General features: G+C 42.7%; 2 protein-coding genes across 6 annotated transcripts in view; both read right to left on the bottom strand.

Annotated features, from left to right (window-relative positions):
* Window positions 1-8,306, bottom strand: part of MBTPS1 (membrane bound transcription factor peptidase, site 1) — a 44,806-nt gene extending 36,500 nt beyond the window's left edge. Inside the window, exons 1-3 of the mRNA XM_006268173.4 lie at window positions 8,201-8,306; window positions 5,268-5,789; window positions 2,562-2,819 (exon numbers count right to left, since the gene is read on the bottom strand). Of these exons, the coding sequence (XP_006268235.2) occupies window positions 2,562-2,819; window positions 5,268-5,454 (445 nt within the window). The 5' untranslated portion in view covers window positions 5,455-5,789; window positions 8,201-8,306. The remainder of the gene's footprint in view (window positions 1-2,561; window positions 2,820-5,267; window positions 5,790-8,200) is intronic.
* Window positions 8,307-11,324: 3,018 nt separating this feature from the next.
* HSDL1 (hydroxysteroid dehydrogenase like 1) overlaps window positions 11,325-27,707 on the bottom strand; it is a 32,239-nt gene continuing 15,856 nt past the window's right edge. The window contains exons 1-5 of one of the 5 annotated variants that reach the window (XM_014605259.3): window positions 27,621-27,703; window positions 17,609-17,841; window positions 15,718-16,163; window positions 13,573-13,800; window positions 11,325-12,126 (exon numbers count right to left, since the gene is read on the bottom strand). In XM_014605259.3, the coding sequence (XP_014460745.1) occupies window positions 12,028-12,126; window positions 13,573-13,800; window positions 15,718-16,163; window positions 17,609-17,828 (993 nt within the window). In that variant the 5' untranslated portion in view covers window positions 17,829-17,841; window positions 27,621-27,703 and the 3' untranslated portion in view covers window positions 11,325-12,027. The other 4 variants (XM_019499200.2, XM_019499199.2, XM_019499201.2 and 1 more) reach the window with 4 other exon arrangements.

Genomic DNA, 27,707 nt, shown 5'->3' with positions numbered 1-27,707 from the left:
GATCATTGTCTCGAATCGATTCAGTCGAATCTGCTTCAGAAGAACATTTGATTCCCTGGAACTTCTCCATCTGGTTCTCAAGTTACCTCACTATGGGGATCCCCTGGATAAGGAGGGCATTGCTAGTGCTGAGGGTCTGAGTGGCCTTGAGGAAGGGCTTGAGGACCACCAAGATCTGGGAGACGGTATCCCACTCATCTCTGTTAAGGAGACCGCTGATCCTAATCTCCCCAAGCAAGACTATCTCATGGATGGCCTTTTCTTGATCCACCAGCATTTCCAGCGTCAGGTATGTGGCATTCCAACCAGTCTCCACATCTTGCATGATTTTCTGCTGCAGGATGCTCAGCTGTCTGTTAGGACTTTGCAAAGTTTCAGGAGCTGATTTGATAAGCAGGAGACTCGGCTCAATTCAGCGGCCAAATCTCCAACTCAGAATCGAATCAGGAGTCCAATAAAAAGGTCCGAATCGATTCAAAGCTCTCCAAATTGATCTGGAAAACATTTGGAGAGCTTCAGAGATTTGGGCAGTCCCCACTTGCCACCACAGGAAGCTAGACCCAGATTCAGTGCCAATAAGTAGGGGACGGGGAGCTGGAGGAGGGAGAGGACCATGGGGGGACCACTGCCAGGCCCCACCCTCTGCCTGCTCCCTCAGCCCAACTGAGTGCCCCCTCACCGCCCACTCTTACAGCGCCCGCTCCCCCCCAGCCCCTCAAGGCTGCCCCGCCTGGCCCCAGCTCCCAGCTTTTTGTTGGTTTTTTTTGGAAGTGGGGGACAGCAAGGATCACCACCGCCTGCCTCTCTCCCCCGCCCCCTTGCAGCAACTGGTGAGGATAGGGCTTTTTTTTTTTCTTCTTTCTTCTAAGGAGCCAGGAGGCTGGGGCCAGGCGAGGCACTCATTGATGGGGCTGGGAGAGTGGGCTGGGGCCTGGGACCTGTTTGATGCCAACAAGCGGCCAAATCTCTGAATCAGACTCAGTTGTATCGATCTGGGACAGTGATTCGAATCACTGAATCAAATCACTATCTCCCGAATCCAAAGTGAATGCTAGCCACTTCGTATAGGCCTATTGCCTGTTTCTCCCGCAGCATCTAGCCCCCCTTGATGCGGTAGTAGAAGTAGCCCGCCACCTTCCTGCATTTTGAAATCAGCTGGGTGGTAGTGACGACACAGTCACTGGCAGCCCTGTCCTCCACGGCGTCTCTGACTATGAGGTGCAGCTCGTGTGTCACATGGTAGATGCCAACAAATTTGGCATCATGGACCGCCTTGACCATACTGGCCCCAATGTTGGTGACGATGAACCCACGGGTCAGCTCGCCCTGCCCAACATGCAACCCCTGCACCATGTGTTCACGGTCACCATGATCTCCCTTGTCGTGTGGGACTCATCCATCACCTCGGCCTGAAGTAGAGCCCACGGACAGCCTGACTGATTGCACCAGTGCCCTGTGAGGGAGAAGGAGGCATGATCTCCACCTCAGCTGCTCCAGATGTTGGAGGTGAAGTGCAAGACTACCTCCAGCCCTGCCTTGTGCAGCACCTCCCTCAAGTACTCCCTGCATGCCTCATACAGGAAGGGCAACACTGCCCTGCTAAAGGTGGCACGTGAGGGCACTTGGTAGGATGAGACCATGAGCGCCATAAGCTGCCTGAACCCTGGCCACTCAACTAAAGAGAAGGGCTGGCCATCCAGAGCAAGCATTTCCCCAATGCTATGGGTGACGTTGCTTGCCTTTATAATGTGTCCCCTATTGTCTGCGCCTTCCCCTCACCGCTCGAGTGGCCTGCCGCTGCTTCGTGGGGACAGGGGCTTTGGAGTGAGAGGGGGACTTCCCTTTGGGCATGCTCCCACTGATGCCAGGCTGAGGAGGAAGAAGGGCAAGGGGGTGCTGCCTCCCGAAACGCAGCAGCATCACCATGGTAGCGAAGTGCTTCACCTCCTTGCCCCAACTGATCTGCCTTCGGCAGTGCTGGAGGATAGCATACTTGGGATCATCTGCCACCTCAAAATGATCCCACAGTACACTACTCTCCCGCTTCTGGGTTGAGGGTGGGGATCCTGCCTTATCCTCCTCTTCAGCAGGCAGAGGCACAACAATGGGGGAAGCTGAGCCACCTGCCTCCACAACCTCCTCTGAGAAGGAGACCTGGCTCTAGGGGAACTTTGAGAAGGGTGGAGCACAAAGTCAGATTCCCCCTCGGTCCCCAGAATTTCTTTAGCTGGTTCCAGATCCAGCTCCTCCTCTGGCACTGGGAGGCTCACACTGGGAGATGAAATTGGGGTGGGCCAAATCTGAATCAAATATAGTCCGTTTCGCACACCCTTAATTGACCAGTAGTCTACTGCCACTGATCACTACAGAAAATACAACTTTTAAGTCATAGCTGTAATCATTAGCACTTTAACAAAGTAAGAACTAGATAGTTTCACAGTTAAAGGGATGAGTCTTTATCAGTGCTTTCTCATTTGAGCATTTGCGTTGCATTTTTTTTTTTTACAGTGAATTTAGTGAAAACAGTTTAGAAGCCACTCTTAAAGAAGGAATATACTTACACTCCAAATACTTGAGAGAGCGAAAGACTTTCCTTTGGGGTGTTACTCGTTTGATGTTTGGATGATCTTCCAGTGTCAACACTCCATGTCTCTGTTTCTCATTGATCTGGATCACCTCAAAATCACTAGGATAGTCACTGGCTGGGTTGTTGCGAGGTACAATCCTCCAGTTCTCTATATCACTGTTCTTCAGTGCACTTGAAATAAATTTACTTCTAGCTTTAGCTGTAAAGTATCCATTGAAAGCCACAATGTATTCTGCAAGGAGAACACCATGTTAGAATTGACATTTGAACTGTACATTACAGAAGATACTTTTACATAGCTACAGATGATGAAATATTCCTACTCACTGTCAGAACAACCACCACAAATTAAAGGAATCCTTTATACCTCCTAAATGAAAATATTCAGATTCAATTTGTATATTATTAATGTAACTTGGATCTCTATATATAAGTTTAGATTTTGAAAGCAGGGGATAAACATATTCATTATAATGGAAAAATTAAAAATTAAAAAATTAAAAATTAAAAAATGCTTGACTACTCTCAACTGGAGTTAGATTTGTTGAGAAACTGTAACAGAAATAAAACATGGTGTTACCCTATTTACAGGCATATCAGATTCATTAATAATCCATTTAATTTTATAACAATGCCAGTCCTAGTTTTTTCTCTATTAGAACAAACACCAGTTACTTGCATGTCGGTTAATACCATAAACCATTGAAGTTCACAGGAACTCTTGGCCCTACTGTGCACTTTGGGTGAAATTACACAGTCATTTTGTGTAACTGAAACCATCAACTTCAAAGCTGAAAGGAAACTTTGAACTAAGTCTGGTCAATCAATACCAAGGGTCTAAGAAGCAAGGTAACAAACCTTAACAAGAAGGAAAATGTTTAATGCAGGTTTTTCCTATAGTTAATGAGTTCAAAAGAATGTAGACACAGGGTAGGTGAACATTGTTTTTTCCAATCCTGAGGTAATGCATTTAAACAGAGCATACTTTTGTGAACAGTTTGTTTTACATGGCTTTCTGCATTTTATAAACTAAACATTTAAGAAAAAAACTGGCATGGTTCTGAATTCTGAAAACCTGACGCCACCTCTGGAAAGAGAATGAGTGTTAACAGTTGAATTGGTAAACAAAACAATGCAAAAACGGACAGAATTCCCTCCACATCTCCCAGAAAAAAAATATAAATGCTAATTTAGTATTCAGTTTTATAAGAAAAGAATTTGTTATCTGATTGATATGTGCTATTTTCACTTAGAAGTATAATGCAAGCTATTATGTTAGCACTATAAATTGAAAGTCAGACCCCAGGAAGTTACATGTCAGGTCCCAGTTCTGAGAATGACAGGCAAACCTCAACCCCCGTGTGCAACCTCACTGAAATTAGTGAGAGTCTGCCCACACAGAATTAGTTCCAACTTCACAGGTATTGGTCTGAACTTTACAAGCATATCCACAACTTCCACTTCAGTGGAAATAAGAATTCCACTTTAGTTAGTTGCAGGAACAGGGCTTAAATTGATGGTAACATGAACACCTATTTTAATGAGGTTATTTACAGATTATGCACATGCTTAAAATGATGCAGAATCAAAGCCCTAAGCTTTGAACAATACACCTACCCTGTCAAAAGGTTAATATATTTATTTCACATAGTCCATTCTTTTTACTCATCTTTCACTGTATTATAAAATAAATATAACTATTCAGTTACAGTGTAAAGATACTACTTAAACACTCAGGGATAACATCAGGAACCATCAAGTTTCAAATAGCTACCTATGTAACTCCATTATTTTATTTCTACTCTCCTTCATGCTTCTTTGTTGTCTCTCTCCTAGTTCCAGCTGGTCTAGGAGATTGGACAGCAAATTCTTGGAGATAAAGATTGTTTATACAAGATCAAATTAGATGTTAAATATTCTTCTATAAGAAATTCTATGATTTCTGAAAAATAGAGTACACCAAATATGAATGTCAATGCTGCTTAGCCATTTCTCATAATATTTTATTCCTCTTGAATGGCTCTCTTCTCCACTTTAACCAATCCAAGCTTTTTACAGGACCTATAAAAATCTTCACAACTCCGTTCACTCATTTATTTGTTCTGGCTTGCTAACCCCCTCAAACCCTTTTGTTCTGACAATCACATTAGCCTTAACTGTCATCTGTCTGCTTCTCCCCCAAGTACCTTTCTGTATTTCCTACTTATAAGCATCCTTCCTGAGCTAGTCCATTGGCCTTCTCTTCTTTCAAGTGTCTTCAAAATTCATCTCTGATTTGAATGCGTCAACAAATGACATGAAACACAATACTCCTCTAATTCCATATTCCCCCTGCCAAATATTTCAAATCATTATACCGTGCACTTTTGTAGCCTACATAAGCAGTGCATCATTATTATGGTTATTATTTTTTACCATCCACGCCTCCTGACTGTGCCATCTTCCCTGCTCCCTCCCCTTCCAGCTACTATGGCACGCTTGTTTACACCTTTCCTTAAGTTAGCTAGACGCCTCTGAGAATGGGACCAGGCTCTGCTCCATGACTGTAAAGAACTTATCACAACAAGATCACATGTCACCTGGAACTTTACAGCATTATAACCAATACAAATAATGTACACACCACCATTGTGTACCAAAGTATTAATATTAAACACTTTAAAACCTAGATTCTCATTACCATGTTCTACTACTGTTGAAGAGAATTCCACTTTCAAAGTAAGATGAGAGCATCCAGAACAAGGATGGGCCTCCTGGGAAGAATTTCCTACTCTGGTACCCAGCTGTTTCTTGCCACAGAGCAAAATCACAATCAGGACCAACCAGATATTTGCAAACTTCATGGTCCTAAAAGAATACGGTTTCATCCCAAAAATTCCATATATTTAAGTCACACTTGTCTTCTTTAAAAATTAGTTCATTTTTGTTGCAACGCTGCCTTTGCTGTGCAAAGTACCTATGAAGTGGGCTAATGCTGTTGAACTGGATTTTCTTAATGTTGTGTCCAAGATAAGCAAAAATCTAGATTTCATGGTCTTTTGATGTCAAGCCTAGAAAACAGGCTCATTTCTTTCTACGCTTTTTCTCCATTTTGGACGACAGGATTTCCTCACTTAGGATGTGACAGCTGAGTCCTAAATTCCATTTTTTGATGGGAACGATAACCCCATGGTAGAACTAGCAAAGCTTTTTGCAATCCCACCTGTAAAAAAAATATACCGAAAAGTTTTAGCTGTTATTATACAAAAAAGCAATCAAGACCTAACCTTATAATCATATTATTTCAGCTTGCATTAGACTTTTAAACACTGGTGACTTATCAATAACACTTAATTGAAAAAAAAAATAAAAAAATCAAGATTTAAGAACTTCCACCATTCCTGAAATGTTCATGGCTGTAACCAAAATATATAATTACACCTACCAAAGAGTTCAAAATTTCTTTTAACAGCAGCTGGGAGACTAAACCAGCACTTACAACCTACTATGGAGGTAGAAAGAGAGCAGTTTGAAAAATTAATCTCTCACACAATTTCTTCCTTCTTGAGAAAAAAAGTCAACCAAAACCCACCAACACTACAGCTCCACTGGCTGGTGCTGCACTAAAAGACAAAACTCCACTTCAGACTACTGTTCCTACCACCAGCAAGGAAAAGAAACAGTGCACAAAGAAAGCACTGAGTTCCAGGCAAAAAGAAAAGTAGTATAAATGAAAACTCATTAAACCTTCCTGAAGGTGGAAAGAAAATCATTACAATGTAACATTAATGCAGGCCATGCATGTGGGAAAGGGAAAGATTCAAAGAGAAAAACAAAACAAGGGACAAAGGTGAAGGTGTCCTCAGTGCCATAAATACATGTTATTTCCCTTTTGCCCATTAGGAAAGTTTTAAAACAGAACTACAATATGAACTATTAGCAATTGTTGTACTTAAAAAAAAAATCCAAACTCTCTCTTTGCACATGCAATATCTGATCAGTGCCTAAAGAAGCACTGCCTTCAGTACTGACAATTTAGCAGCCCAAAGTCCAATTCACTTGAGGGATTATTTTGGTTTTAAACATCCACATGATCCATCTGCTTGCTACAGATATAATTCTTGATACAAAAAGGTGTAGATAGGGCAAAAGATGGTTCTGATGTTCAAAAATTATTCTTCAACTAGATTGTGTTTTACTTAGCTTACAAATATATCTTGAATGAAGAAAAAGCAGAAGAGGCTGAAAAACAATAATCCCGACTTGTACGCTGTCACGCAAGATTAAAAATACATTAGCAAGATGTCTGAAACGTCCCCGTGTATGTTAAAAAATAATGCCCAGGAAAGCACATGGAACAAAGAAAAGAGAACGTTATGACTTGACAAGTCTTGTACTGAATTCCAGTTTCTCCAAAAGAAAAGTGTCACTTTGCCTTTCTTGATTTTAGTTTACTTACTTCTAAGCCCCCCCACCCCCCCCCCCTTTTTTTTTTTTAATTACGGCACTATTACTGCCTACTTCCATCCAGGATTGGCAGCATCACAAAGGAAAATGCTTCGTTTATAATTATACAACCATCTATTTATATAATCATCTCTACCTCCACATTTGTAGAGCACTCAGCTCTACAATCACAACTACTAAGTTTATGATAATTTATTCAATATTGCACAGAAGAATCAGCAGATAAATATTTTGGGTACTCAAACTTCCCTTTCTATCTTGCAGATTGAGCCTGGAAACCACGTGCAATGTTCCCTGCTTTTTGCTCTGACGTTAAATCAGGCAGAAATTGATGCCAAAGGAAAACAGTAAAGACAAGGTCAGTGTTACTTTGCTTGGCCTGCCTATTATGGGAGTAGGGCTCCACTTTTACTTGTGAGAGAGACATATAATACAAATTCAGTTAGTGTGTAGGTGCATCGCTGCCCAGCTTCCTTTACAGTACTTGTGAGTCACGTGAAAGAAAAGTTACTTGGAGGCATTCCTTGGCTTTTCCTTAAGAAAGTTCTTCTCTGGTCCCAGACCAGGAGGGGAGGGGAGGGGAAGGGAGAGGAGACAGTGAGAGTGTGTGGGGAAGCAAATCAGCCTTCCAGGACACCCTGGACCAAGGAAGCCAGGTCCCCACTCTGCACAGCCAGCCCGTGCATCCCGCCAGGCCCTGCAGGGGTCTGAAAACATGGTGTTAGGCAAGCAGTGGCAGCAGCCGCCCCTCCCCTCCTGGCAAATACTCCGAGCCGTCGGGTGCCGCTGGCTGGGTCGGCGCGTGCAGGGGCCGGGCCTATCTGGGTACGGCTGGGGGTCGAGCGGCGCCTGAAGCTGCGCCACAGGGCCGACCGAAGCGGCCCGGGCCCCCGCCCCGCGGAGCTAACAGTAAGGAGACCCGATCCTGGCCGCAACACCGAGAGGACAAGCCCAGCAGCTGCAGGCAGCCCCCGGACGCACCAGGGCTGGGAGATGCGAGTCACCCGGGGCACCGCACACACCACGTTGGTGGCCCGGCCCGAGCCGCAGGGCGCTACTCTCAGCGCCACAGGCAACTCGGACAAGGACCAGGAGGCTCGGAGCTCGTGATGGGGCCCTGCGCTCCTCCGCGCCCAACAGCCCCCGACGTTGCCTCCCAGCACTAACCGTACTGCCACCGCTGGACTCGCAGGGCCGCCCGCCGCCATTTTGTGCAGTGTTTACCCCGTTGTCTCGCGAGAACATGTGTCGGCGCCTGCACTGCGAGTCGCAGGTGTCTAGAGAAAGCGCGTTAGCGCATGCGCAGCCCAGGGAGGCTTAAGGGGCTGTCGTGCCTCCCACGAGTCTCGCGAGATTTCGGTGTGCCGGCTGGCCAATGGAGAACGGGCGTGAGGAGGGAGGGCGGTCGAACCCCTAGGGCCGTGGCAGAGCGGCCGCAGCTTGGCATAGTTGGTGGGGCTGTTGCGCTAGTTCTCGCTTCGGGTTTGGAGCGCAGGTTTCCGGCAGCGCCGAGCTTCAGCCGCTTATGCGTGCACACGTGTGCAAGCTGCTCTGCCTGGGGCAGGTTACGGCGGCCGCTCCCAGCGGCCCGGCAGCGGACTCGGTCCGGCAGGCGGGGGCGCGGCTACGACTCGTAGCTCACGTCCCTGCGGTCTAGTACAGCGTTAATTCTTCCAAGAAGTGGGGATCCTACCGTGCTAGTTAGTCCATTACCTTGAATAAATATTCTCATTTTCAAAAACCGGATGTTGCATTTGTCCCAAAAGAAAGCCTTTGGCCGCCGCCCCCTGCACGTCCGGTGTGCTGCTTCAAGCATCGATGAAGCCGGACAAAGCTTTTTCTGCGGTACGGCCTCGTAGGAGTCGGCCTCCAGTCCAGGGCTCTGGCCCTCGGCGTAACTCTGGTGCAGCTTGGAGGCACTACCTATGTAAATTGCTGCATCCCTCTTGTTTTGATCCAGGTTGAAACCCAGCAGTATCTGGACATCCCTAAATGAGAGATATACCTACAGCCAGAGAAACTGTTTTTTCAGCTTGGATAAGAGCTTCACATTAAATTCATTCTTTCATTAGAAAGATTAATACAAATCTGTCTCAACAGTGGATGTCCTGGCTGCATCCACATGAGTGCAGGTCCCTAAGGCTACAAGGAAGACCTCTTAAACCAGTCTTTTGCCTATGCATGAGCCACAGACAGGTTTCCCTTACTTTTTGTTGTATGTACGTTCCTGGAAAACAGCACATAACTCAAATTCGCATAAAGGGAACCCACTTTACAATGTAACAAATAGGGGTATGTTCCAAGACCTCAACTGTACTGACCCCCAGACCCATTTCTACCACTTTTACAAGACAATTTTGGTACCCACCAACAGCAGCCAGTACACACAAGCACAGGGCACTATCATAATGGGGATGGCAACTACAGAAACGTGTCACAGAGAACAAGCATGGGGCACACATCCACCCAGGAGCCTCTATTTTGGTGTGAGTCACTCCCACAATGCACTGCACAAAGCAACTGACTGCAGGCTACCACCACACCAATTGCATGAGTGAATTCACCTCGCGTACAACTAATTTTTAGTATAAAAAGGGTCACTGCATAAGAGTGAATTTGCACATACAGAACCCGCATAAAGCGAGGGAAACCTGTACATAATATTCATTACAAGCTTCTCCACTGCAACATTAAACTGAACTGACTTCCATGAGGCATGAGTGTTGTTCTCAGATTCAGAATGGGACTTCAGCTAACAAAAGCAGCTTTAGTTAGGGCTGTGCGAAACAGCACCGTTTCGTTTTGACTTCCATTTTAACGGAACTGTGTCGTTTTGACTTCCGTTCCATCAAAACTGTTTTGCTGTTTTGACACTGTTTCGCCCATAGGCTAAAATGGGAAAGCACAATACTGCCTATAACTTTGTCATTTCTTGCCTGATTTGAATGAAACGTGCAGGGATGGTAGCCCCCCTGTGAGGCCATGAAGCCTGCCCAGTTTCAAGGAGACAGGTGCAGGGGTTTCTGGGAAACTGCACCCAAGGCTGCTGACAAGCAAAACTCATGACATGTATGACAATGTATTTTCCATCCCTCCCCCAGAGCACTGGGATTGGAAGGGATGTCAGGGACGGATCACAGTCACTTGCCAGCTACACAGTCAATACCAAAGCAGTCCTCCTCCCTTCTCCCCTCCCTTGCCTGCAAAGAAACAGAAAGTAAGCCCAGCTTGAGCTTCAAAACTCAAAAAGTTTTGAATGCCCTTGTTTCATTTTGAGGCTGTTTCAAAGCACTTTGTTCTGTTTCAATTTCACTGTTTTGAGCTCAAAATTAGTTGAAACAGTGTTGAGACAAAACAGCTGGCAAAATTTTGCACAGCCCTAGCTTTAGTAACTAATATAAGTAACTAATATAAGAGTCATTTAGCACTTTTTGCAATGTGGCCACCATGTCATAGCACAGAGAAATAAATTTGTTAGATCTGCAGAGCCAGGACATGCCAGAGAGCAAGCTGAACTCCATTCTGGCTAACATGTCAAAGAACTAGGTAATTCTGGTTTCAGCTAGTAAGACAGCTCAACTTTCAGCTTTGAGGTAAGGATGCACTTCTGGCAGTTACACAGAGAGCATTTTTGTGCAAACTGAGCACATTTGATAATTAAAAAAAAACAAAACGCTGACACAGAAAACCCTAATATTTTAGTCTTTTAAAAAAAAAAAAAAAAAAAGACTACAGCTATGTTTTAAAATGGGGATCAGCAACATTTTCCAGCACAAGGGCTGGAATGAAGCACCTCAGGTTGGAGGCACAGAGGCATTAAGTCAGCAGCCACCTGTTCCTTCCCCTCCCCACCCCCACCCCACAGCAAGACTGTGGCAAAAGCTCCCCTTCACCTGAGCCTTTGCTGCCTGACAATAGCACCGCATGAGCAGATCTCCCTCTCCACTGAAAGCTCAGACAGTTGACTGTGGCAAACCATAGGGAGAACTCCCCACTGCCAAATGCTGCTGAAGACACAGCTCTACAGGCCAGGTCCAAAGGCCATATGCAGGCCACAGGCTGTTGGTTGCCAACTCTTTTTTAAAAGTTAAGCATACTGTAAGCTCTGAAAACTAAGACAAATATATGTAGTTATGTGTTCCATATAACTTTACAAAGCTACACTGTAGACAATTGTACCTTTTCATTTGTAAAGATGGGACCTATTTTTGTGCTTGTGCAGACTTAGATTAGATTAGTACACGCAGGATATTACCACATGAAAGACGTGGAGAAATTCTTCGCACAGCTCTCCCAATGTAATGCAATTATTTATTTGGAGAACAACAGCCGCTTGAAATAACCAAATCCAACCAAAACCACATTCTGTCTCCAGACAGGAAATCCTGATCCATTATAAGCCTCATTTCCCCTCTTACCTGTAACTCCTTGTTTAACATGCTCCAACTTGGCTTATTAAAGAACCTTTTATTTGATGCTGCATTTACATGGTAAAAATTAATATAAATATAATATTCAAATTTACTTATTGTTTTGGTATTTAATTTTATGTTAATTTATTAGAAGTGGTGGCTCTGTATGCATATTCCTTATTTAAAAGAATCAAATCTATTAAGAATATGGAGTTATACATAATTTTTGCTACCTTTCAAATTGTGCATCATCTCTCAATATCACTTCCATGAAACACAGCTCTTACCCCTATCCTGCACCAAAGATTCCCCAAATGCAGTTCACAAAGTACTAGCTGTTTCTGAGACTACAGTAAATAGTCCATAGCTCATCTGTGGGTTACACTAACCCTTCACCTTTCAAAAAAAATTTTTTTTATATGGGCCAGGCAGTACAGGGACATCACCAAGATCCAGGTTTCTCTGCTGTCTAGGATATGCATACTCGTTTAGAAGTGATGAATAAATGCTAGTCACATTTTTAAGTGTTCTTCCAAGATTACTGAAGTAGGTTAGCACACTGGCTATTTACAGATGAGATTTCTAATCCAATCGGTGGGATAAGGCATCCTGACGGAGAAACCAGCTTATATTATTGGAAAGCCAGGCATACAACCATTCTGGTAAGTTCAGTAAGCAGCCCTAAAAAGAAGAAGGGGACAGAGGGGAAAGGAAGAGAGAAGTTATAAATACAATTTATTCTTTTGAAGTGAACAAGTAGCTTCTGAAGTTACTACTAAAGCATAAAAAAGACTCCTGGTCTGAACAGCAGTTACCTTTTCCCCTCAGAGTATGAGAAAATTAAGATACAAAGCCCTTACAATTATGCTGACAGATTAAAGATCAGGCTCTACAAATTTTCTTTGAACTTGTAATAGCATGGTGTTTCCTGTTTCCTTCTTTCAGTTGCCAACTTTTACATAACCCTTCTTTGCAAGTTTTCCACTTTGGACTAATTCCCACCTTATGTCCTCCTCCCTTCCTACTTTTAAAATGCTAGGAAATTAACCATTGGGGCATCATCAGTGCATACATTAAACCTTTCACAGGAGGTTTTTGGGCACCCATTGTGCAACCAAAAACACAATGCCAACAAGTGAAGAGTTTATGGCATTTCAGTTTAAAAAGTAGACTTAAAAAACCCCCCCACCATATTTTAGCGAAGATTCTATGAAAAGTTTTTGTTTCAACTGAGTACCAGAATCAGAAAGTAAATTTATACCTAAGTTCAGTGAGCTGAAAAATATTATTTGTGTCTTTTAATACAAGATTGTATTTTAACTTTGGTCCCTACTTTAAAAGTAGAAAATAATATATTAATTCTAAAGTAAATTATATCCAATCACAACTTAACTAAACAGAGTTGGTCAAGAATTACAGCACACAGCCTCCAGATTATGCTAACGTATTTGTGCCTTAACTTTTCAAAATACTGTATTTTATCACATACAGCACACCCCCAAATATAATACACATCTTGCTTTTGATGGGGAAAAAGGCCCAGAGTGATGGCTGCAGGAGGGACAGAGCCTAAGCTTCAGCCGAGTCACCCTCCCTTTTCTGCGTAAGGAAAGATGAATCCCTAAGCTGCTGCTGAAGTCTGGTCACCACAGGTAAATCCCTGATTATTTGGGAAAATACCTAAAGAGTCTGTGAAAGAGAAAGACTAAGAACAGCTAGCAGATAGCAAAATTGCCCCGCAAAAGGTTAGCTTGATTAGTGGGACATCAAGACCATTAAAAAGGAGAGACTTAACTCCTGTAGAGTGAAGAACAATGAACCATTAAGTCAACTGACTTTCTCAGTTGTCTGAAATCAATACCACTGATGCTGCAATGTGGAGCAGGAATAAAACCAGGGTGCTTCCAACCCCAGGCAGAAAAATCAGCTTCCTTGCTTAATACACATGCCCCACTTTGGGATGGATGATTTTAGGGGAAAGATGTGTATGTATGCAAGAAAATATGGTACTATACTTTTTGTAGCTTTAATTGTCATAACAACAAACAAATGGAAGTTACAAGATTAACTCTGCTAAGGGAAAAGATTAATGAGGTTTACTAATGAAAGTTGGATTCATTTAATTACCTGAACAAAATGGCCCCAGTATCCTGTTGTTCTTCTGGATATCCCAAGAGTGGAAATAGCATGATGTGCATATACTTCAGCAGCAGGTATTATAAAACTCTTACTGGACAGCAACCGACTAAACTGTGTCATGTTTGTGGAGATGACCATTGGAATTAAACTCTGAACAAAGATTCCTTTCGGAGCATATTCATAATATAGAGCTCTACTGAAATAGTCCACATAGGCCTAATAAGATGAAAACGGAGAATTAGAATTCCTTTATTTTGTAGTAGGAAGGCAACAAAATCTTGGTGTAAAACATTACTAAAAAAATCTCCTGGAAACTTAAATTTTTGTAACCTTTTAGTAAAGAGAGAGAAATACATAAAACCATTTTTTTGATATTAGTATTAGAATACTTTAGCATAATTCAAGATTTCTACTTTTCAGAATTAATTTGCTGACAAATGTAGAGTATTTTTCAGCAACTTGGAAGAGAATTCAACAAAAATCTGTTATCATTTGAAAAACCAAACTAATTTCTGGCTACGTCTTTTTAAAAATCTGCTGTTGTTACAAACATCATGACATTTACTGCATCTGGAACATTCTCTTGACTCAGATTCCCATTCTGTTTACTTCACGCACATGACAGGGTTTGTGCAGTTTCATAACTTTCCCTAGAAAATCAGCTGGTTCCACTGAAGCTAGCAGAACTTCACATAGGCATAAAAGTTAAGCATACAAATATTGAAAGGATTAGGGCCAAAACTGTGAGCATCTGCAAAAACACTTCCCACCGCTCATTTTATTTCTCCCTATGAAATTAATCTTGAATAGCATGAAGCCAATAGACTTTCTTATCAGGCACAGCACAAAAATGTGTTTGGCCCAATCATACCAATAACACTAGTGCAATGCTGAAGGTTACCACCACAGTATGTGACCAGTTAGCGCTAGGAATTTTATTGATGTTCATACAAGTTATAAAGCAGCCAGACAATATGATCCCAGAGTCCCAAAGTGCGACCACACAATCAGCATCACTCAGCTGTTGAAATTCTTCTCCTGTCTCATCTCTACAGAGTGGTGGAAAGACATGAAAATACTTACACCTATCAGTAGCAAAAGTGTGTGGGATTATTCATATCACCAAATTTAATCAAGTGCATGTTTGCAATGCTGGGGCCAGTAATCATGGTGCTTCACAGGATTTCATAGACAGGACAGGAAGTCACCAATACCAGCCCTACTGCCATCACCATATGCTTTAGTTGCTTCTAAAACTTAGTGGAGGAAATTCTAGATCTAGGTGGGTTAGATTCAGGTACACTTATCTCTAAATTCAGTGGTGGGGCATGACAGGGGACTCTGTAATTCTGAAACAGGTTTTCAATTAGGATGAATTCAGCAGAAAAGAAATGGTGAGAAGCAGTGATACTACTCTTTTTAAAGGCTTCCTGGTATTCATAGCAAATTACTGAGAAATCTTTAAAAAACAAAAAAACCTACCACCAAAGTATGTGGCATTTAGCATTGTATGTGACCACTGGAGCACCTGAGGTAACAGAGTAAGATATAGAACTTTGAGCTCTTGGAGAGGAGGGAAAAAGAAGGATATATGGAGCCTTCCCTCCTACCTTGTGCTCTGTACAAGCAGCCATTACAACTACAGTCCTTGTGCTCCCTGGATTAGCACCATTTGCAATACCTGTCACTGCAGAGAGATCTGGCACAGCCTCTCAGTGGTACTCTCATATGTAAATGGAGCTCCCACTATACCACTGCAAGATTAATAAATAACAGCTTCAGACTCCTCTCTGTCTACCTGTGCATACTGCAGAGTTCAAATGGCAGAGAAACATTAACCCGGTGTTCACTGTCTCAAAGGGTGCCCTGAAGATTGCCTCTAGAACTACTAGTGCAGCAAGATATCTTCACAGTACCTACAAATACATACCTTGGTTTTGATCTGGCCCTGAAAAATAAGAAAATCCTCAAAAAACACCCACACTCTAACAATATCCTGTATTTAATCCAAAAAATAGCTGGATTAATATAGGGTGATTTATGGGGGAACTCTTAAATATAATTATCCTTAATAAACATGGATCTTTTAAAAATACTTTAAAAAAGTCACAATAAAACATTATACTGTCATACCTTGGAGGCTGCATATGCTGTTATCTGTGGAGTGGGTTGGCAGCAGGATGCAGAGGAAATATTTACAATAGCACCTTTCTTCCTTTCTACCATCCCTGGCAGAACCATGTGTGTCATCATGTTAACGGCACCAATATTGATATTGATCATTTCCCACAGTTTATCCTCAGGCACTCTGATAAAATAGTCTGGATAGTTATAACACACTCCTACATTATTTACCAAGATCCCAATTTCCTTGTCTCTCAGATCTTCCTTAATGGCCGAATAAATCTCACGACCTTTGCTGAAGTCAGCTACTATAAAATCAGTTTTCACTTTATAGGTTTCAGCTATGTCCTTAGCTACTGCCTGAAGCTTCTCTTTGTTCCGGCTGATTAAGATAACATTCACACCATGGTTTGCCAGTTGCTCAGCATAGGCTTTTCCAATTCCAGCTGTGGCCCCTGCAACAGAAGATAAGATAGTAGTAAGAAAATATAGCAATAATATGGTGACATAGTTGTTTCCACTTTCTTGTAAAGTATGATTATTTTTTGCTTCTTATCTTTAAATGATGTGCCATTGGAAAAGTGACTGTTCTCATTTCAAAAAGCCACAGCAGCGTGTTACTATTTAATAGCTAGTTAAAACCACAAATTCTAAATAATAAGCATAACTATAACAAAATAGAGTAAGATGTGCAGTAGAGGTACAGCAGCCTTGAGACAACTCAGGTGGAAAACAAGATGCAGAATTTTACTAAGGGCCAAATATTAGCATTACATTAAATCCTTTATATGTACAGCGAGAATCTGGTACTAGGGACATCTCTGCCTGCTATTCTGCCTCTTCGACACCCACTTTCAACTAGACTGCAGGAGATGTTCCAGGACGTTCATTAGCTCCAAAGTCTGACTTGACAAACAAAACATCAGAATAACCAAGTAAGGAGGCAAGAATGGAAGGGTCCAGGAAAAAAGGTCTTACAGGAAAAGATTGTAAGAATGTAGAAAAAAGTCAGTGAAACTGCACACTGGAAGTTTTAGGGTGATTGCCACTGCTGTAGGAAATCCTACTACCTTCCTTTTTGCATTCCCTAAGGAATATTTTAAAAGGAGCTGAACCTGGATCGCTTGGAAGCTTAACTGTTAATTCTGTCATTTTAGCAACAGCATCCCCTTCTGAATCATCTAACTGAAAAAAAGAGCTTAACAAAAATATACTACACATCCCCAAAGCATATATAGGGAATAACATGTAGCAGGAAGAAACATTCTGGTGTTCTGTTCAACTAGGGCCACCCTCTTTCCCACCCCAAAATTCAGTGGCTGGGGAAAAAAAGGGAGTATAGGGAGGGCCAGTGGTATTGACATTTACCTGTGGGGTCCCAGAGCTGTGCCAAAGCAGTGATTCTGACAAGAAGCTACACTGATAAGATGGTGAGCTCATCTTACTGTACATGCACAACAGCTCAAGGGGGTGCACTGCACCCTCTACATTCCCCCTGGATCTCTCTCTGGCTCTTTGGACTCAATTGTTTTAGGACTCTCTCACAGTCAAATGTAGTAACATTTGTGCATCCTTTGAAGGGATTATGAGAATGCAGAGAGAGACTATCAGTATATGAGTGATTTAGTTTGCACTGTCACAGTGGTTCCAATCTGAATGGGAGTTAATCCCAGGTTCTCATCTACACCCCACTAGTAAACTAGCCTGGGCTCAACATGCCTCTAATAGTCTAATTACAAATAAGAGATTTGTGCATGTATGGATGGTAGTGGTGATAGGAGGTGGAGAGGTTTGAACTAGAACCTAGAAAAGGGCACAAGATAACTCTTCACAGAGGATATACCATTTCATAAAAATAAATAAATAAATAAATACCAGAACCAATATTTCAGTCTCTTACCAGTGACCACAGCCCATCTTCCATACTGCTTAATCAGATCAGCCTTTCCGACCAGTTTAGGGATGAAATGCAATCTGATCAGGCTGTAACAATCCCATGCAAAAACGATACATTTTTTAGCTGTATAACAGGCTCCAATTATAGCCAGTACCTCCGTGTAACAACTGCAAGTACGGCCAATCTCCTTGTACAAGAGGGAAAAACTGTCAACTGCAGCCATGGCAATAAGTAGTCTAAAAAAAATAAATAAATAAAAAAATTAAAAAAGAGGAACAGGTGATGTATTAGTAATTATCAGCAGGTTAGCAGCATTGGTCTTATATATGCAGAACAGAGGATAATCTTTGAGATACAGTGGAATTTTACACTCAGTAATTGTGTTTAGTAATGCTTCTGGATGCAATAGACATGATTGCTTCCTTCCAAAGCTGCAGTCTGACATTTGACAACTGCACTGTCCAATCCTCTCAATCTGACTTTTCTACCTTCCTTTTCCCATACAGGCAACCCTCACCATTCCTCGGGAGATACATTCTTGTATCCCCCGCAAATGGCAAAATTCACGAATAAGGCGCTGTGCTCATGAACGCAGTGTGTTCATGAATGCAGAGCCTCTGGCGGCTAGGGGGGGGAAGGACAGCTCAGGTTGTGATGGCGGGAATGCAGTGGCTGCAGCAGGAGCCCGGCAGTGGGAGCCCAGTGGCAACAAGCGTGGAGCTCCCGAGGAGCTCCTGTAAATGTATACAGTGCATTTAAAACACCAAACACCACGGTATCAACTGCACCTCAGGTGAATCCTGATCCAGTCCTTCATCTTTTCTTGATCTATTTATTGACAGTCTTCTGGCTGCCCCAAATTCTCTCTCTCTAGAAAAATGATGCTCAACCAGGATGCCATAGCAAGATAAACAAATGAAATAAACCCACAGCAATTCAACAGCAATCCACAATATCACAAACATTCTAACCTTCTGTGATCCGAGTTTTTTGCAACAAAATAATTACTCTATTATTTTTCTGTAATCAAAAAATAAAGTGAAGACTGAAAGATAGCATTTTCCTGAGAGGTGCTTTGAGTCCAATGAGGTTGAGAACCACTGCTCTGGACTGTCACATGAAGGATGATCCTACTATATGTTTCCCCATACATGGCCCAAACTCTAGGCCCAGAATCACATAAGTACTTAATTCCACTCTTCCACTCCACAGTGCAGCACAACACTGCACAGACACTCATCTGCCATGCACCGTGCAGGTGCTTTCTGCAATACAGTGGCTACACCGGGGTGGGGGCAAAATGCTGAAGCCAGTGGAGGGAGAGGGAGTCCAGAGATCCTGGTCTTGTTACAAAAAACCCAACATAATACCAAGTTTTATTAACAGGAACGACTCTTGCAAGTCAAAGGAAATGATTCTTCCACTCTATTCAGCACTGATGAGGTCTCACCTGGAATACTGTGACCAGTTTTGGGCGCCACAAGAAAAATGCAAACAGATTGGAAGGAGTCCAGCAGAGTGGCAGAAATTATTAGAAGCCTGGGAAGCATGATTTAAGAGGACAGGCTGAAAGAGCTAGGGTTACTTAGCCTTGAAAAAAGAAAAATAAAGGGGGGGGGGGGATTGGAATTTGATAAGTCTTCAAATACTTAAAGGGAAATTATAAAAACGATAGAGATGGACTTTTTTTTCCTGTCACTGGAGGGACAGGACTAGGAGCAATGGCCTTAAGCTGCAGCAAAGACAATTTAGGTTGGAGATTAAAAAATAACTTCCTCTCTCTGAGGGCAGCTAAACACTGGAACAGGCAACCTTGAGAAGCTGTGGAATCATCCTTCGATGTTTCCAAGAACAGGTAAGACAGAAAAATGACAGGGATGGTTTACTCAGGGATGATCCTGCCTTGAGTAGGATGCTGGACTAGATGACTTTAGGAGGTCCCTTCTAGCCCCAACTTTCCTCTGATCTTATTCTACTCCTCCTATTTAAACTACTCCACTTTGCAAGGAATAATACAAAGATTCCCTTACCCAAAATCAGGGATTAAGAACGATATGACCTTGTAAACCTAGTGATTAGGGCAACCACATCTGAATTTCAGTCCCTGTTCCAATGTCTGTTTATGTATCCAGTGACAGTTTACTGTCAAAACCATGAACAATCTTGGGAGAAGAGACCAGGAACCAGCCCACATGGTATATGCCCCAATCACTAGCCTATAGTAGAGGTGCTCAACCTCCAGCCCACAAGCCAAATGTAGCCCACAGAGCCTTGGAATCCAGCCTGCAGGAGGTTAGGAAATTTGGTGGTGAGGGATCAACAGCAGTGCTGCCACCCTTCCCTGCTACCAAAATTCCAGGCTCCATAGGACGGGTCTGAGCTAGACCACAAGACTCCTTCTTTCTGGGCTGCCAGGTTGGGAACAGGCTGCACCCCCTTCTCCCCACAGGGCCGGGCTGAGCCGAGCCATGCTCCCTTCTTCATCTGGTCAGGTTGGGGCTGGGCCATGCCGTTACTCCCACAGGCTCAGGCTGCTTTCTCTCCCCCTCCACAGCTGGTTCAGGGCCAGACCACATACCTTCCCCCCACTACCCCCCAGGGCCAGGCCATACCCCCTTCTCTCCCTCTGGCCAGGTCAGGACCAGGCCAGCCCCTCATGCGGCTGGCTCAGGGCCAGGTCACAGCTCCTCTCCCCCTCCCTGCTATCCTCTGCACAGCAGGATGAAGCAAGGCTGCCTCCCCATCCCTGACCCCCATGCAGCTGGATAGAGCCCTGCCAGATCCAGCCCAGAGGGATCAGGCACTTCCCATGAGGTCTGCCAGTCAAAAACGTTGAGCAACACTGGCCTATAGTGTCATTCTCATTCTCGCTCCCTCCTTCTAGCCCCCCTCCCCATGTTAGTCTTTTTGGAAAATGGGTACAGCTTCAATGGGAGAAGTGAATGAAGGGTGTCTCCACTGCAAAACAGTTACAGTTTGGAGACTCCCCTGGGAGTGGGAGACATATCTATGAAAGGAAATAATCAAATTTATCTCCCACATCCTGGGTGAGTGCTCCAATCCAAACTACTGTATAGATGGGAAGACCACTGCCCCATCCCTATATTTTAAAAGAAAGGAGCAACTCCTTTACCATTTGTGAAAGGACTTGGGTAGATACCTTTGTGGAGAGGATGGGGAGGATGAAATTAAAACTGTGAATCCCAAGTGCAGCGAATGCCTACATAGGCATTTAAGTTTCCTATATCCTGCCTCTCTGAAACACTTTCATACTTAACTCTATTGGGTAACTTTCAAGCTCCCTGCTGAGCATGCCAATTTTTGCTAAGCCTGTTCTGAAATGAATAACTCTTTCCAAGTATCCACACTGTCCTCTCCACTGTCCATTCCAACCTAGGGCCAGGCACAATAGGTGGAGCCATGGTCAGCACTGGTAAATTAAAGTCCTTTGCAGATCTGAGTCTAACTAGTAATTCCAAGATCAAAACTGCATCTGTTGGTTTTAAAAACACAATATGGTACGCTTTCAGCATCCCACCCTTCATGCCTACCTCTGCTCATTTAGAACCTGCAACAAGTGACTTTAACAATGCTGCTTTCTACCTGAAACTGCTTCCCTCTATACTCACCCATTAACTTTCCAACGTTTTGCAAATTATGGGTGCAAAACTCCCCCCCCCCCGCATACAATAATTGATTTCTCTGCTATTGTTTTGTATGCGACCCCAGAGCACCTCAGCTGACTTCCTGCCCCTTGGGCAGGGGGCTGGACCCAATGATACTGCAAGGTCCCTTCCAGCCCTAATGTCTATGAGATCTATTTATCAGTGTAATTGCATTGTTTAACCTATGAAGTGTTTGGGCATGGGAGATTTCACCCAGAATATAGCTGTAATATACTGTAAAGTTTTCTGCTGTCTTGCAAGGGCTTATTTCTTGTTTTAGAACAGATACAATCACAGCAAACCAAATCAGTAAACACTGCTCACAAATGAAATACAGAGGTGTCATTAGATTAACATCAGAGAGAGAGGATAGTAGTAGTTATTTGAACCCCTTCTCTTCAGCAATGAGACCACACACAGCTCAGTATATTTATAGTTATTTGCCAAATATGCTTCAGGGAGGGTAGTAGTTTACGTTCAACAAAACTGTGGAAGTTTGACCTAGACCTACAAACAGCAACACTAAAGTCGCTGCCAAAACTAAACTCCAGTTCTATAATTATATTGTGCTGCTTACCCAAACTGATGGTTTCAGGCAGAGAAATACTTTAACTTCCTTTCCTAAATTATTATTCAGTATTCCCAATAATTGTAAGCCACATTTTACCCCCAAAATAGCTATGTTTTAATGTCGCAATCACTCACCTGTCAGTATACACATATGTAAAACTGTAAAGCATGTTGGATACCATTTCTTTTGTATTAAGCAGTGCTAACTTTGAAACTTAATTGGTACAGGAAAATTATTACTGCTTCAAGCTTAACTGGAAGGGGTATTTCTCTCTCTACTAGGCCAGACAACAGATCTTTATTCTTAGCATATGCATACGAGCTAGGTAGGGATTTGCACACTTTGCAATGACTTCAGTTTGCATCTATACATGACATGCTCATTAAACAAAACAACCCACTCATGCTTGGAAATCCAGACACAAACATTCTTGCCCAAGTCATTTACTGCCTAAAACAGCATGAAATTAATGTTTTGCACATGAATTGTCACCATCTATAAAGCAGTGTTGAGCTACATAAGTTTCCTCAATAATCTACTATAAATCTTTATCTGACATCCTTTAATTACTGCCTTATTAATTTTAAGTGACGCTCTCAACTCAGAATGTGGACTGTATCAAAATCTGACTTAAAAAATACCATCAGATACTCATGCTCAGATACCTGTGAGATCCTGAATTTAGAATATATGAATGCTTCCAGGAAATAAACAAACATTTGTAAAAACAAAAGGTTAATTTTTAGAAACCAATCAATAGTACTTTGTGCAAAATATGTCCATAGATATCAGCTAGAATAATATAAGGAATAACCGACCCCTTTTCAATATTACTAGAATAGTACAAACTCTGCATGGGAAACATCAGTATTTTGCTAGTTTTCCACATTATCTACAGGAGTAAACCAAACCCCAAATCAAGTGGTAAGAATGAAGAAAATCAGGAAAAACAATACGTTTGGAAATGCTGATTTAAGAAAAATAAATAAAATAAATCTAAAACTCTATTCCCTAACAAAGCTAAAAAATGTCATTGATGTACTGCAGACATGACACTCCCATTATCAAGGCACTGGGTAACCCCTTGACCCCATCTGCAGGTGAAGAGAGCTTCTAAATAAAGATCAATAATATTATAATAAAACCCACCACAAGAATCTAAAAAGAGCCTGTCCTCACTAGAAGTCTTTACAATATGTACAAAAGAATGCCTCTCTAGTCTGAAATCTCTATGCCAGTAATGGAAATTTTAATCCCTGAACTAACCCAGTAGATCTCAATTTCCAGAAAAGGACACCAAATCTTATTTATTATTCACAGAGTATATTAAGTTACTGTAAACCATTCAGAACAAAGCCTTAAGTCTTGTACGTGTTCTAGAAAGAGTCTTGGACTTAGTCAAACATAGAACAGCACAAAATAGTTAAAACAGAACTTGGCAAAAAAAAGTCATTGTGGAGGAGAAAACAGAAAACTACTTTAATCTTGACGGCTGCATAAGAAATGGTAAAAGCCAGGAATAGGAGATCACAGACAAATGGAAGAGCAGAACAACAGCTGGCACAGGATGGAAGTGACACTCGAGATGTATCAAATCTAATAAAATCAATTCTTGAAAGTTAAGTCAAGAGAACCACATACTTATTTCTCTCAGCAATTTTTAGCAGTTGATCTATTTAACAATTACTAACTTTCAAGCAAATATTTCCAGAAAAAATATCTTCCCATTATTAAATTATCTAATTGTAATAGCTGTCATTGATCTTGTCTTGTATACCAAATTTTGCTGATCATTAGCCTCATGCTTCTTGCTATTATATAACAAAATACTAGCAATGCTGAAATTACCCTGTAAAACATAGAAATATGTAATTTCTGTGCGGGCCGGGAGCGATCCACGGCCCGTTTTGCGCACGCGGGCTGTGGCCAGCAGCCCGGGCACGCAGGGTCGGAGAAAAACGGGGGCGAGCTAGAATTAGTCATGGACGCTTAGTGGTTGATTTAAAGATTGTTTACTTACACCAAAGATGGTCGTGGTGTAGGCTGGACAGTTTTCCAGGCACAGCTCCAATTAAATCCTCGTTTGAGGACTACGACAAGTTCGCTCTCTCCCACGGAGTTGTTGAAGCTCCGTGGGTCCGCTTCTTTTGCGCGCAGGGAGGTATACATCTAGGAATCTATCAGCGACGGGGAGAGGCCAGAGGCTGATCAGGCCCCTGTTGCCTTTTAAAAAGTGCGTTGGGTCCGTAAGGATCCACAGCGCTTGGAGATCTTCACGCAAGGCAAAGGTTTTTCTCTCTCTCTCTCAAACTCCGAACTCCGACTTGGGCGGAAACCACCCAAGCTCTTTATACAGCTAGCAAGCCAATCGCTAGCCGCCACGTATGCGTAATTTAGAACTAGCCAATAATGTGGCTCGAATTCTAATACAAATGGCGGGAACTATTTGCACCGAGCATTTCTTAGATGCAAAAAGAAATGCACACTGCAAAGAAAGCTACAAATTGGCGGGAATTCTCCTTTGCACCGGGGTTCTCCTCTGCAGCAGAAAACTCCACCGTGCAAAGAAGCTGCAATTTAGCAGGAAAATAATTTAGCAGTGCCGAAGCGCACACAAAACACAAAATCACAACTTTGGGTTGACAATTTCTAGCCCAAGGAACTTATATGAAAAACTAATATAAAACAAAATACAGGCACTACACGATTTATGTATATAACATAAATCTGTGGCAACACAGATATCTAGAGATGCAAATGCTTTACATATGCCCATTCGTGATACGAGACCTTAATTTCTAGTGATGGAATTTCATTGGTTCCTACAATGTTTTATGACTACTTAAAAGTTAGAATTTTCTTCTTTGAGAGTGACAACAGAAGATTTTTAATTCTTGAGAGCAAATGCAGGATAATGTAATGAGCAATTTGAACCTACTATTTGGAATGCCTTACCCAAGTATATGTTATTAAATGAAGATGGGCCCAGAGAAAGATTCATTTTCTTAAAAGAACAAGGAACAGCCATGAAAACATCCTGGAATGGTCACTACATTAGCTCTTTACACAACAGTTCCTTGTAGACATTAAAAAAAAACAACCCCCCACCCCAAAAAATGGCACTTTACTTTAACCACTGTGCACTCTTGTGCCAAGCCCAGTGCATGCCCAGAAAAGGCAGCGTGTTGGACCCATCACTTCAGCATCTGTATGGATCAGGCGTTTTAGTGGTTCAATAGTGACTGAATCAACTATTAGATAAAAGCACCAAAAATGCCCCACTAAAACGCCCAATCTATACAGATGCTACAGATCCAGGTCAAAATAACATATTGCTTCTGCCAATAAAGCATGGGGGGGGCGGTGTTTGGGGTTTGTTTCATGTTCTTTTTTAACATCTGCAAACAACCTAAAAGTCAGAATACCTTGCTTTAAACTTGCCTGTGTAAGAAAAAAAACCCTCAGTCTTTGCTAGAAGAAGCTGATGGAAGTCTTGTACAGCAGACAACATCCTAGAGGCCTACAGGTAATACTCCTTCAAGAGGATGGGGCCAAGCCAGTTAGGATGTATGCTCATTCAGTGTACCCTGCATCAAGGTTCTTGGTGCATTCTGTCACTTAGAGCTGCACCTTTCAATGGAGGCCACAAGGAACAGCACTACTACTTACTGCAGGGGTGGGCAATTATTTTGGGTGGAGGGTTGCTTACCAGAGTTTTGGCAAGCCACCAAGGGCCGCATGACAGGCAGCCAGCGGTGATAAATATAAATTTTCTGAATTTTTCAGGGGCCCTGTGGGCCGGATAGAATGGCCCAGCAGGCCACACCCGGCCTGTGGGCCGCATTTTGCCCACCCCTGACTTACTGCCTCTCAAGTGAATCATCCCCTAATTTGGGTCTTAAGAATAGCTCTGACCACCTCTGTATTATTTGTTCTCATTTCAGTCACTCAGTGAATGTTGAAATTCACAAACTATTCTCTTGGAAAATATTAATTCCTCTCTATTTACTTATGGGACTCAAGGTCACTAGCATACAAGGCAACTGAAGTAAGCATGCCACTCATCCACGAGGTATTGTCTTCACCGTGTTTTTCTTTTTTGTTTTGTTTTTTTACTAGTCATGCTTGCTTTTTCTTGATGCCATTTTTGTAGTAATACTTTGTTATTTCAGCTTTCTGAACTTGTTAAATTTTTAATCTTAAATAATTTTTACCACCAAATCTTTTAAAAGACAAAAACAAAACCTGCCCCTCAAGTATTCATTGTGAAAAGCAAGCACAAATGAACCTGCTTTACTCCTTTAATAGCTTTTCTTTTGTATCAAGTAAAACTAAATCATTACAGCAGATGAAACCCATGACATTTTACATACCATGTGAAAAACTGGTCCAGTATATCTGATGAAATGCTTGAAGGTATTGTTAGTGAGATAAGCCAGGCAGCAAATCCCCCCTCCTTCTGCTTATTGCTCAGCACCAGCTGCTGCTTCAAAATCAGAGGAAAACATGGAAAATGGATTTTCACACCACCTAAAATACCAAAAGCGGTACTGACAAACCATAAATTGAAAGATCCATAATCCAAGTTTTCATACACTCAGCTTTTATAGAGGCAAGTATGACATTTTCTACATCCTGAATATACTTTAAATCAAGGTACATTGTAAAATTATGATTTTAGTGGAAACACAGCAGGAACCCGATATTTGAAGTTTCTAAGGCCAGGATCTAAATTATAATTCAGATGGATTCTCTCCATCCTAATTTGAGGAAAATTATTTGTGGGTCCTGAATGTAAAAGGTGATAAGCCAATGATCAAAAGTCCGCCAGGAGGAAACAACGGGGCTTATTCAGCCTTGTGGCAAAGTGGCAGGAAATTCAACTGAATTTTTTTTTTTTAACTTATTCTGAAGTTGGTGCACTACCTTCTTTCTTGTACAAAAGAGAATGCTGGCAGGGTGTTTTGATTTTACTACACAAAGAAACATACGTAACTGAGCGTTATGAGACAAGGGAGAAACTAGGAGACTGATATTCACTCTTGACAGAATATGAAAGTAGTTTAAGAGAGCTTGTATCACAAATTCTACTTTTCACTTTAGTAAAATTAGGCCGAGGGGCGCAATCGAGTTCGCTGATGGGACGCTGCAAACTAGTCATTACATTGAAAACTGGCAAAAACCTGAAAGAAGAAGACTGAGCCATGGCCACAAGGAAGGAACATTTCAAGAAACTCTAAAATGGTTAAAAAAAACCCATTACATGACATTAACGGGGCTGTTGAAATTGGACCATCTCCAACTGCAAGAAACAGCACTTGCAATAAAAAGGGTCAATCTAACAAAAGACCTTAAGCAAGAGTAGACACAATGCATTCACTCTGTACAGATGCACTGGAGACTGGACAGCAGCCTGACGACCCAACAAGAAAGACTGATCCATGCCCAATACCAGAGGCGGAGGCTGTCGAAGTGCACGAGCCACGAGTCCCTTTCTTTGGAGGATTACTAATGGCTCCGCTCAGCCCTGTGCAGCCGAGGGAAGCGGCCCCAGGAAGGGCTGGGGGGCGCGGCGCGGCGCACGCCCAGGCCGGGGGTGACCGAGAGCGCAGGGGCTCAGCTCGGCTCAGGAGCGGGCGCTGCCCCAGGTGCCCTCCGCCTGCTCCAAGGGTAACGCCAACCGCCCGCCTCCAGCAAGGGCCCGGCCCGCACATGGCGCTGCAGCTGCCAGAGCAGCGTCGCGGGTCCTACACGTTCCGCCGGCCCCCCTCGCCACTACCTGATCTGCCCGGCCCACCAACTCGCACTCAGCCCGCGGCCCACTGAGGCGCTGGGGGCGGAGCCCGGTAGCGCGGGGGCTGCCGGT

The sequence above is a fragment of the Alligator mississippiensis genome, chromosome 10 (assembly GCF_030867095.1).
Source record: "Alligator mississippiensis isolate rAllMis1 chromosome 10, rAllMis1, whole genome shotgun sequence".
In the NCBI taxonomy this organism is placed as follows: Eukaryota; Metazoa; Chordata; order Crocodylia; family Alligatoridae; genus Alligator; species Alligator mississippiensis.
The sequence above is the reverse complement of the archived record's forward strand: the minus strand, read 5'-3'. Positions and strand labels throughout refer to the sequence as shown.